The 12,091-nt window shown below is 43.9% G+C and overlaps 1 protein-coding gene across 2 annotated transcripts in view; it reads right to left on the reverse strand.

The window, feature by feature from the left end:
* Positions 1-801: 801 nt before the first annotated feature.
* EIF4B (eukaryotic translation initiation factor 4B) overlaps positions 802-12,091 on the reverse strand; it is a 52,634-nt gene continuing 41,344 nt past the window's right edge. For both annotated transcript variants that reach the window (XM_069758795.1, XM_069758794.1), the window contains exons 8-15: positions 9,677-9,871; positions 9,303-9,543; positions 9,125-9,216; positions 6,878-7,079; positions 6,733-6,785; positions 6,563-6,644; positions 5,686-5,722; positions 802-2,107 (exon numbers count right to left, since the gene is read on the reverse strand). In XM_069758795.1, coding sequence (XP_069614896.1) covers positions 2,033-2,107; positions 5,686-5,722; positions 6,563-6,644; positions 6,733-6,785; positions 6,878-7,079; positions 9,125-9,216; positions 9,303-9,543; positions 9,677-9,871 — 977 coding nt within the window. In that variant the 3' untranslated portion in view covers positions 802-2,032. The remainder of the gene's footprint in view (positions 2,108-5,685; positions 5,723-6,562; positions 6,645-6,732; positions 6,786-6,877; positions 7,080-9,124; positions 9,217-9,302; positions 9,544-9,676; positions 9,872-12,091) is intronic.

Raw genomic sequence — 12,091 nt, forward strand, 5'->3', positions numbered from 1 at the left:
ACCTGATTATCGGGAGCGCTCCAGGTATCCGGGTACCCGAGGCAGCTATTCGGATAAGGAGTTATCCGTGCTCATCCCTAGTAATTATATTAAGAAAAGGATTCATAGACAAGGAATCTTTACTGTAAGAACACTTTACTACACAATTTATAAAAAAGGCTTAGTCTGCAGAAGAAATAACATACTACAATGCTGAGGTTGTCGATGTGCTGCTACCCTAAAATTGTGCTGATGATGATGCCCAAAAATATTCTTATCCTTGATCCCAGTGATCAGGTCTGTGATGTCTGTAAACCTCAGTGGAAATTAATGGCGCTATACAAGTAAAATAAACATGTGATCCCAGCAGCAGTGATCGTATGAATGGAAGACACAGGCCCCTGTTACGGCAGATGATGGGGGTCTCAAAGGCTGGACTCTACCAATCTAGCAGATATCTACCTTGTAGGTTGATGACAAATGGTTATTCTGGTTACAAGTTAACGCCAAATTCATAAGCTTTTTTAATGCACACTGCTCAGATGGCATCTGTGTGCTGTCTGTTAGATCAAGGAGCCACTGGACCAAACGCAGACATGTCTCATTTTGCGGACTGTTCACGTGAAAAGCTCCAGACTATAATGGATGTGTGTTCTAACCAGATTGAACAAATACGCATGCAAAAAAAAAAAAAAATCAGGTGTAAATGGGACTCAAGTGCACATACATTATTAAAACCTTCCATTCAGTATTAAACAAAACGTTTTAAAACCATATAAAGGGAAGACTAAACAGCAGACAAAATGTTAAAAGCAGGCAATGTACTTTAAAGATTAGTTTATTTGAGGAGAGGGGGACAGAGCTGATAAACAGAAAACAAAAATAAGGAGGGCTGGTAAGGTACTTTACATGATAATAAAACATCTCCCAGAAAGCAGATTACAAATCATTACAAGTTTTTATTATATATTTCCTTCGGATAACACTCCTTTGTGAAGTGTAAAATGTTAAACGAAGTTATCTCGGGCTGGCTCGTGAGTCGGGAACGCAGCTTCTTGATGCACATTAGTTATAAATTAGGGAAGGCCGGATGAAAAGGGAATGAGAGGTATAGAGGATTGCCAAAATTCAGGGCTTGCCAAATGTGTGAAAGGCAATATGCGGATGCAACACTGCCGGCTCCAGGTACAATATATAAAAAAAAATCCTTCTGACGGACAAAACGTTCGCTGCTACAGCAGCATCCTCGAAATCCACAGCATCACACAAAGCCTGGGCGGGGGGAGAGACTCCTATGTATAGGGGGAGTACAGGTTTGCGCTTGTATATATAATCCCGATTCCTATATCACTGGTGCTCCCGAGGCGGAGCGGCTTCGGGCAACTGCTCTTATGAGTGCAAACCATGCGTCTGAAGACATCCCTGTCAGTAGCAGGGCTTCATATAATCAAATTTATATGACCATTCTGTGCTTAAAAAAAAAAAAAAAAAAAAAAGGCATCAAGTCGTCTTTTCACCTCCAGCAAATCTGTGCGGTTGTCTTTTTGGAGGCTGGTAAATGACTTTAAAATAGGAGCTCTAGTAGCCACCTAAATATGACACGGACATAGCAATGCTCCCCGGAAATAAATGGCTTCACTGGCATAAAATGACAACCTTGGTACGACTTGGCAGAGGTGGCTCGGGAAGCAGTCTGCATCATCAGCACGCCTTATTACTACGGTACTCTTGATTACGGCCCCTCCCTGATTAAAGCATTATTGGCGGTCACGCTCCCCTGCACCACACACTGCGAATATGCCCCCTCCTACCTCACGCACACACGGTATAAAGCTGTAGCAGCATGCAAGAGAACAAACAGCTCATTGTGTTTCTAACTGAAGATCATCGTCTGAGGAGTCAAGGTTGGATATCGATTTCTGAGGGGACAGAGCCGAAAGGGGTGTTGCTTGTCTTGCGCTGGCTTATGCCAATGACTGTCATGGAAAAGGACATATGGGAGATTAAAGGAGAAGGGAGTAAGGAATCCATGGACACAGAGCTCTTCCCCATGTTAGTCAGCGTATTCTTCTGGTTCCTCTTCCCCATCCATTTGCAAAGCTGCGTACTTGCCTGCATGGCTGAATTTCTGCAAAAAGAAAGACAATCATTATTAATCACTAGTAGCCAACTTCCAGGGAATTTATAGCCTCAACACAAAGACAAGACACCGGCCAACACAACAATAAGCCACGTGAGAACGATGGCCACTAGAAATCCACGTTATATTAACTGCAGAATTTCCAAAAATCTTTATCTTCTTGCAAGGTTCTCTGCATACCTTAGCTTACGTGAAACTTACTGCAACCTACACACAGGTAACAATTACACTAGTAGGCATTATTTCGCATTACTGCAGTTTTTGGGGACACTAATATAACAGCCCACTAATTTCAGAGAAGTGGGGGTGGGACTACCAGTCTCCCCAAAATTAGGTAAATGAAAAGGTTCAAGTGTTTTGCAAGTGCTGCCCTCCCTTCATTGTTTACCAGGCACAACACCACATACTTTGAAGTGTACCCGTCATGTGAAAAAACGCTATTAACCCGTAGATATGGGGTTAATCCGCAGGTTAATAGGGTTCTGAACCTGCCTGGTGCTGGCACTTAGAGCCCCGCTGCTGGGAGGAAATCAACTTTATTTTACCTGGCAGCTGTCCGGTTTCAGTCATGGAGGCGGTGCCGGTTCAGTCACCACTCTGTATAGAGAGCAGCAGCCGACACCGTGCCTCCAGCCCTGACTGACAGCAGCTCAGCATTAGTTAAGTAAATAAGGCAGCACACTGCAGCGCTAAAACATGCAAACTTGAAAACACGAAATTTGAACTGCATTACTGCACTAGAAATATGAAAAATGAGAGCTTTTAGCGCATAAAAATGGCCAATTTTATGTGTACCTGGTAGCCCCTTTACGGCATCTGTCTTATACCAGGTCCTACACTTGCCTTACCTCGCTGAGAATAAACGTCTCCATCTGAATGGGTACATGTGAAACCTCTTCTTAGACTAAAATTCTCTCTCTCTATGGAGGGGTATTGGACCTGCTGTAATTAAAACACCTGTGGCTAGGAGGCGGGGAGTGCACGATCACAAGGCTAGAGAATACATTTCAAAAACCTGACCGGCACATCCAAACAGACTCAGTGTGAACAGGCGCTGAACCTAGAGTCGCCAACTCGTATATAGTTAAGTAAATAAGGCAGCACACTGCAGCGCTAAAACATGCAAACTTGAAAACACGAAATTTGAACTGCATTACTGCACTAGAACCAATACCCCTCCACAGAGAGAGAGAATTTTAGTCTAAGAAGCGGTTTCACATGTACCCATTCAGATGGAGACGTTTATTCTCAGCGAGGTAAGGCAAGCGTAGGACCTGGTATAAGAGAGATGCCGTAAAGGGGCTACCAGGTACACATAAAATTAGCCATTTTTATGCGCTAAACGCTCTCATTTTTCATATTTCTAGTGCAGTAATGCAGTTCAAATTTCGTGTTTTCAAGTTTGTATGTTTTAGCGCTGCAGTGTGCTGCCTTATTTACTTAACTATATACGAGTTGGCGACTCTGGGTTCAGCACCTGTTCACACTTAGTCTATGTTTGGATGTGCCGGTCAGGTTTTTGAAAAGCAGCTCAGCATTAGACCTGGCTGTCAGTTGGTGCTGGAAGCACAGTTACAGCGGCTGCTCTCTAGCAGCAGGGCTCAAAGTTCTGGTGTCGGGCAGGTTCAGAACGCTATTAACTTGCAAATTAACCCCATAGCTGCAGGTTAATAATTTTTTTTACGTTACAGGTGCCCTTTAAAAGTACCATGGCCTAGTTTACATGTACTCAAATAGGACTGAAAAGTAATGCTAATACAGAACATATGGTCCTGATGAACCATGAAAGGGGTGAAGTGCTCAACAGAACTTTGCGCCCTCCAATAGGCTAATAGGTGGCGGTGATGGGAACCAGACCTCACCCGATTTTAGTATTAAGTGCTTCCTAATAGCCATGAAGCACTGACTGTCTGCGCTGCCACTTACTGTAGAGGAGTTATACAGCTCCCTATGAAAAGGGAAAGGGGTGCAGAATTTTCTGCACAAAATCCGCAGTTGTGGATTTGCCGCGGTTTTTATGCGGATCTAGTGCGGTTTTTGTGCGTAATTGATGCGGATTTTCTGCAGTTTTTCACACTGCGGATTTCTATTATGGAAGGGTGCAGAAACGCTGCAGATCCGCACAAAAGAAGCGACATGCACTTCTTTTAAATCCGCAGCAATTCCGCACTGATTTTTCTGCACCATGTGCACAGCTTTTTTTTTTACATTGATTTACATTGTACTGTAAATCACAGGGCAGATCTGCAACGTTTCTGCCCGTAGAAAACCGCTGTGGATCCGCACTAAATGCGCATCGTGTGCACACAGCCCAATAGTGTTGCTGCAGACATCCAAAATGCTAGCACTCACAAATAACATGTGGTGGGAAATAAGCCACATAGCAGCCAACTTTAGTTGCTCAATGAGTGGAAAAATCCACCTGTCTGCAGTCCTGTGATGCCTTGGGGTTCTCTTCAGCTCAGGCAATGAGGTTATAGGATGCAACACTTACTAGCAGCAGCACATAAAGGCCCCTTCACATTAAGCGACGCTGCAGCGATACCGACAACGATCCGGATCGCTGCAGCGTCGCTGTTTGGTCGCTGGAGAGCTGTCACACAGACAGCTCTCCAGCGACCAACGATGCCGGTAACCAGGGTAAACATCGGGTAACTAAGCGCAGGGCCGCGCTTAGTAACCCGATGTTTACCCTGGTTACCATGCTAAAAGTAAAAAAAAACAAACACTACATACTTACCTACCGCTGTCTGTCCTCCAGCGCTGCGCTCTGCTTCTCTGCTCTCCTCCTGTACTGGCTGTGAGCCGGAAAGCAGAGCGGTGACGTCACCGCTCTGCTTTCCGGCTCACAGCCAGTACAGGAGGAGTGCAGAGCACAGCGCTGGAGGACAGACAGCGGTAGGTAAGTATCTAGTGTTTTTTTTTTTTAACTTTTAGCATGGTAACCAGGGTAAACATCGTGTTACTAAGCGCGGCCCTGCGCTTAGTTACCCGATGTTTACCCTGGTTACCAGTGAAGACATCGCTGGATCGGTGTCACACACGCCGATCCAGCGATGTCAGCAGGAGTCCAGCGACGAAATAAAGTTCTCGACTTTATTCAGCGACCAACGATCTCCCAGCAGGGGCCTGATCGTTGGTCGCTGTCACACATAACGATTTCATTAACGATATCGTTGCTACGTCACAAATAGCAACGATATCGTTAACAATATCGTTATGTGTGAAGGCACCTTAACTGCTCGCAGACATATCTATCAACAGATTCACAGACCAATGTGTGTCTTACCAATATCTCTTGGGGGGTTATGAAATACCTTTAAAAGACATTTTCGACCTTTATTGTGCATGGATGAAAGCAGCGCTATTGCCCCTTTATGGCCATTATCAGTGATGGGGCAGCAACTGGATAACCACTGATCAGTATGAGCGGCATATATCCAAGGGACATGGGTTCATTATTGGGTTTCTATTAGCTACAGATATGGCATTAATTATGATTTGTGCTTTCAGATATCCACATGAACAAGCACCGTGAAGAATAGTATGGATCATCTTAGAGCTACCTGTTCTTTTTCCTTTGAATCCGGATCATTTTCATACCTGGAATATAAAATAAAAGCCAAAAATAAGTCATCCATGAGATAACAGCAGTAAACACTTGGGAGGACCGGGCAGCTCCCGTACGGATCTGCTTTTGTATGTGCTTCCAATGAAATAATTGGGGCGCCTCTTTTCCTACATCTGTGTTGGGCTGTTCTATATACTCTGGAAGTTGGGTCTGCCCCTATTCTGGCTTTGTCCAAATCTGTGCGGACAATAGGAGAATGATAACACCCAGTTGTCAATTTATTCATAACCGTCCAGGAGGAATAACCGGAGGTACAACACAATGTGGAAATAACGGAATCACACAATTATTTTAAAGGGGAATGTCATTATTAACTAAAATATCAGGAGAGCCAACAGATCCTCCCCGATCTGTATAAATCACTATTGGGAGTGATGCTACAGACTCAGCCATTTAGTAAAATCTCACTCACTTTGCTGTTATTGTGATATACTCCAGGTTTTCCCATCTCAATGGAAAAAATTCAAGCCTGTGCTAGGAAAGGGACCCCCAATGTCAGCAAAACGAGGGGAAGTGCTGCTCACAGGACTATACCCTTGTAATGAGGTGAAAGCGATATTCGTAAGTTGTTCAGTTGTGTATAGTGATGCAACTCATGCAAGTGATCGTGGCTGAACGCCCCCCCACCCAGCCGCGGCAGCCCCCCACCCAGCCGCGGCCATAAGATCAGCAGTGTTATCACTCATCTGGCAGTCTTGTGTGTTCAATGATATGGTGAAATATCCAGTCTCTCTGCTTTGGTCCCTAATTTTCAGTCTTTCATCCTTTCTACATGATTTTACAAATAAAAAACAAGACCCCCCTATACTCACATATTTGATGTTTTACTAGGTTCTCCTACGGTACGTCTGCTAGTCTTTGATGCTTCCTCCAAACCATCCTCTTTGTTCTCATCTGCAGTGATATAACAAGTGTGAGTTTACTTTTTCCCACATTTACACTGAACACAAATTGTGAATATGGCATAGAAAGTCCTGAATACCTCGTCTTTCCCCAGTCCTAGGCTGCCACCTATCCGAATCAGGTCTTTCTCCACTTAAAAAAAAATAAAAAAAAATTTAACACCAGAAAAAAACAGCTCTCGCAAACCATATATGTTACACACAAGAATAGTTACTTATTCTTACCTTTGGGAGGACTCTGAACTAAGTGATCGATTGGAAGAAGGTGCTGTATTGCGCTTCACCCATGCGTTTTCCTTGGGGGGAGGAGCAGGCATTACTTTTAATGGGAGATGTGAGTCAGGTTTATTGGATTTTGGATGAGGTTCCTCCTCTTTTCCAAACACTTCATTTTCTACAGATTTTTCGCTTTCCCTTCTCCGTGAGACTGTGGAGAAGAGCATTGATCCAGGTAAAGGTGGGTTTCTAAACAAGATGCTGACTACTATTGCAGTTAAAAACACAGAAAATGCGGGAACCTTAAGGTACCGTCACACTAAGACGCTGCAGCGATACCGACAACGATCCGGATCGCTGCAGCGTCGCTGTTTGGTCGCTGGAGAGCTGTCACACAGACCGCTCTCCAGCGACCAACGATGCCGGTAACCAGGGTAAAGATCGGGTTACTAAGCGCAGGGCCGCGCTTAGTAACCCGATGTTTACCCTGGTTACCATCGTTAAAGTAAAAAAAACAACCACTACATAGTTACCTACCGCTGTCTGTCCCCGGCGCTGTGCTTCTCTGCTCTGTGTAAGCACAGCGGCCGGAAAGCAGAGCAGAGAAGCATCGGGTTACTAAGCACGGCCCTGCGCTTAGTAACCCGATGTTTACCCTGGTTACCAGCGAAGACATCACTGAATCGGCGTCACACACGCCGATTCAGCGATGTCAGCGGTAGAGCCAGCGACGAAATAAAGTCCTGGCCTTTCTGCCCTGACCAGCGATATCACAGCAGGGGCCTGATCGCTGCTGCCTGTCACACTGGACGATATCGCTAGCCAGGACGCTGCAACGTCACGGATCGCTAGCGATATCGTCCAGTGTGATGGTACCTCTAGAGAGGGCTTAGTTTTTGTCAAAATATTTGCACACAAATATCTTAAGCCTTTTTTCTTTACAGCTGTGACAAAAATCGAATATTTTTTACTTTATGCAGCCCTTGCAACTTCTCTTGATTTACAATTTATGCTAAAAATTAAAGTAGAGATTTTCATCAACTGGAACAGCCCAAGATCCAAACTAAGAGACAAGCACCTCTTACGCTGGGCACATCAGACCCCAGTAAGCTTCTGTCTAGGCTACTTTCACATTTCCGTCTTTCCTCTGCTGTCGCAATACATCGATTTTTAAAAATGCAGGATCCTGCATTTTCCCATAGACTTGTATTAGCGACGTATGTACTCACGTTTTGTCCGCCGTGCACTGGATCCTGCGAAATGTGACGGCCCGTCTTTTGCAAAAAAACGTTCAAGGGAACGTTTTTCTGTATGTTGTATCCAGTGTTTCTGACTGCGCATGCCCAGCAGGAAATCTCGCACTCACTCTCTTTCCTCCCCGGGACTACAGACGGAAATGTGAAAGGACAAACTTCTGTCGGTACGTCGTGCAGACGCTTTGTGACGGGCGAGTACCGATGCAAATGTGAAAGTAGCCTTAGGTGTAGGAAATGCAAGTCTTGATAAACCTTTCCCCTTAGTGTAGCTTCATCTAGCAGTCATACCCCCACTTGTTCTCCACTTCTTGCCAATGGCCATTTGGCCAGTTAGGCTACTTTCACACTAGCGGTTTTTTTTAATCCGTCACAATGCGTCGTTTTGCAGAAAAAACGCATCCTGCAAAAGTGCTTGCAGGATGCGTTTTTTCCCCATAGACTTGCATTGACGACGCATTTGCGACGGAATGCCACACATCGCATCCGTCGAGCGACGGATGCGTCGTGCTTTTGCGGACCGTCGGGAGAAAAAAACGCTACATGTAACGTTTTTTTCTCCTGACGGACCGCTTTTTCCGACCGCGCATGCGCGGCCGGAACTCCGCCCCCACCTCCCCGCACCTTACAATGGGGCAGCGGATGCGCCGGAAAAATGCATCCGCTGCACCCATTGTGCAATGCAGCAAACGCTAGCGTCAGAATCTCTCCCCGACGCATTGCGACGGGGAGATTCCGACACTAGTGTGAAAGGAGCCTTAGTGGGGACAGATGAAATGGCTGCAGGAGAAGTCTATACAGGATTTCTAGTCTGGGACCAAGGAGACACACTGGCCAGCACTGGAGCTGTACACACTAAGTACCCGGATATTTTTAATCAAGGTCATTTACAGATGTCTTATTGTAGATGTAGAGGAGCTTAATATGTCAGAACATTTCAGCCCCAACAACATATAGGAAGAGATCAAACGGGTGGCCAGAAATCTTAATCCGTTTTACTCACTCCTTGAAGAAGAACCACTGTTGCCCGTCTGAGAAGACTCGCTTCCAGTCCTAGACCTTTCTTGATTCTCTTCACTGCGCCAACTTGGATGTCTAATGAAAAGAGTTAGTAATTGAAGAATCGCAGAACTTAAGAGACAAAAATAAAACGCTTTCTTGATAATAAACAGCTTGCTAACCTTTCTCTTGGCTTTCTTTCTATCTGTCGAGGCCGGTCATCATCCAAATGACGTTGCTGCATTTTCTCCTGCTCTTTCTGCAGACGTTCCTCCACCTCGCGTTCTCTAGCAGCGGTGTCCACGGGTTTGGCAGCACCAAAAATTGAAGATGCTCGACTGGTTGCTGCAGGAGCTCCACTGGTTTCTTCCTCTTTGGGAGCAGAACGCGGTTTAAGATTCAGCTTTGGCCTCTGGGGTGGACCTAATTAAAAAGAAAATATAGTTAATTTATACTACAATTTACTCACTAGCCCTTTGGGCATATGTGTCGAGCATTTACTGTCAGAATACGAGGTTTTTTCCGCACACTAAAAAACACAGCAAATATAGTCTACCTCTCTCTTCCCTCCTTTCTTCATTTCTGGAATAACCATTCCACCTGTCCGACTTGTCTTCTCGTCTCTCATCATATCTATCCCCATATCGATCTCCTCCTCCACCGCCACCACCACCACCACCACCTCTGTAATCATCATCTCTACGGTACCCGCTGCCGAATGCTCTCCTGCTACCTCCTCGGGAATCATAACCTATGAAATAAAAAAAAAAAAATAATGTTGAATTACGTCAATTAATGAAATAAGGTTTGTAACCCTGATCAACAAGTGCCCCTGAAGCACCAATCAAATGCAGAACCAAGAAAGAAGAAATCGAAAGGACTGAAGTAAACGGATACAAAATATAAATCAAATCTTTATTGGAGAGTAAATGTCCAACATGACCAGAACAAAAGGGGTGGGTGAGTCAATGCGGATAAACTACCCCAAAAAGAACAAAGCAACGCAATACGACACCTGAGCAAAAAAAAAAAATATATATGCTTACACCATGGTGATTGTTACAGAATAAATAGGTAGCAAGTAATGGATTGGTCCCAAAGTAAAGTGACAAATACAATAAAGGTGCAATCAACTAAAGACATGGTTATTGCAAATATGTGAAGAATATAAAAGGTATAAACTAGTGGTCCAAACAATGGACAGTCATTGCACTTTTATCTTGGTTCTACTAGAAATTACCAGTTTCACACTAGACAATTTCCACTTATTAAAGCATTTAGGTCTTTGCGTGTGTTCAGGTCATGTATATTTTTTTTCATGTTTTAGCATGATAACCTAATGCATTCCTGCTATAAAGTGGTCCTAAATCATAGTGGGATTGCACTATAAAGTCTAAGTAATGGTTGTATTATAATTATTTTATCAACTGTGCACGGATCTCTTGAATTTACCTAATCTTGTATAGCTCCCCAAAAGAAAAAGTCCATCTGGGTAAGGTCTGGTACAGGTGCTTCTCACAAAATTAGATAATCAAAAAGTTAAATTTCAGTTCTTCAATACAAAAAGTGAAACTCATTATATAGAGTCATTATAGAGTGATGTATTTCAAAGGGTTCATTTCTGTTAATGTTGATGATTATGGCTTACAGCCAATGAAAACCCAAAAGTCATTATCTCAGTAAATTAGAAAACTTTATAACACCAGCTTGAAAAATTATTTTAAAATCCGAAATGTTGGCCTACTGAAATGTATGTTCAGTAAATGCACCCTTAGTCATGATATCATGACTAAGGGTGCTTTGTCACCCGAAACGCGTAGATAGTGTTTTTTTTATCTATATTGTGCTGATGTTTTATCCTCTGCTTCCCATATGAAGTGAATAAAGTACCAAGTTTTTACTTTTCACTGCCTCGTCGAGCTGGAATTCTTTTTCTTTTCCTGGTCTCATCTTCTTAACAATACCCCATAGATTCTCTATGTGGTTAAGCTCAGACAAGTTTGCTCGCCAATCAGGCACAGATATACTGTTTTTAAACCAGGTATGGGTACTTTTGGCAGTGTGTACAGGTGCCAAGTCCTGCTGGAGAATAAAATTTCCATCTCCAATAAGCTTGTCGGCAGAGGGAAGCATGAAGTGCCCTAAAATTTCCTGGTAGACGGCTGCGCTGACTTTGGTACTGATAAAACACAGTGGACCTACAGCAGCAGATGACATGGCTCCCCAAACCATCACCGATTGTGGAAACTTCACACTAGAGCTTGGAAATCAAGGTCTCAGAGTCTGGAGGAAGAGTGGAGAGGCACACAATCCAAGCTGCTTGGTGTCTAGTGTCACGTTTCCACAATCAGTGGTGGTGTGGGGAGCCATGTCACCTGCTGGTGTAGGTCCACTGTGTTTTATCAAAACCAATGTCAGCACAGCCATCTACCAGGAAATTTTAGAGCACTTCATGCTTCCCTCTGCCGACAAGCTTTATGGAGTTGGAGATTTCATTCTCCAGCAGGACTTGGCGCCTGTCCACACTGCCAAAAGTACCAATACCTGGTTTACAAACAGTATCAAAGCAACCTGGGCTTCCATAACACCTCAGCAGTGACACAGGCTGATCGCCTCCATGCCACGCCACATTGATGAAGTAATTGTGCAAAAGGAGCCCCGACAAAGTACTGAGTGCATTAACTGAGCATACATTTCAGTAGGCCAATATTTCGGATTATAAAATAATTTTTCAAGCTGGTGTTATAAAGTTTTCTAATTTACTGAGATAATGACTTTTGGGTTTTCATTGGCTGTAAGCCATAATCATCAACATTAACAGAAATAAACACTTGAATACATCACTGTGTTTGTAATGACCATCTAAAGGTACCGTCACACATAATGATATCGTTAACGATATCGTTGCTTTTTGTGACATAGCAACGATATCGTTAACGAAATCGTTATGTGTGACAACGACCAACGATCA

This window comes from Ranitomeya imitator, chromosome 3, assembly GCF_032444005.1.
Source record: "Ranitomeya imitator isolate aRanImi1 chromosome 3, aRanImi1.pri, whole genome shotgun sequence".
NCBI classification, from domain to species: Eukaryota; Metazoa; Chordata; class Amphibia; order Anura; family Dendrobatidae; genus Ranitomeya; species Ranitomeya imitator.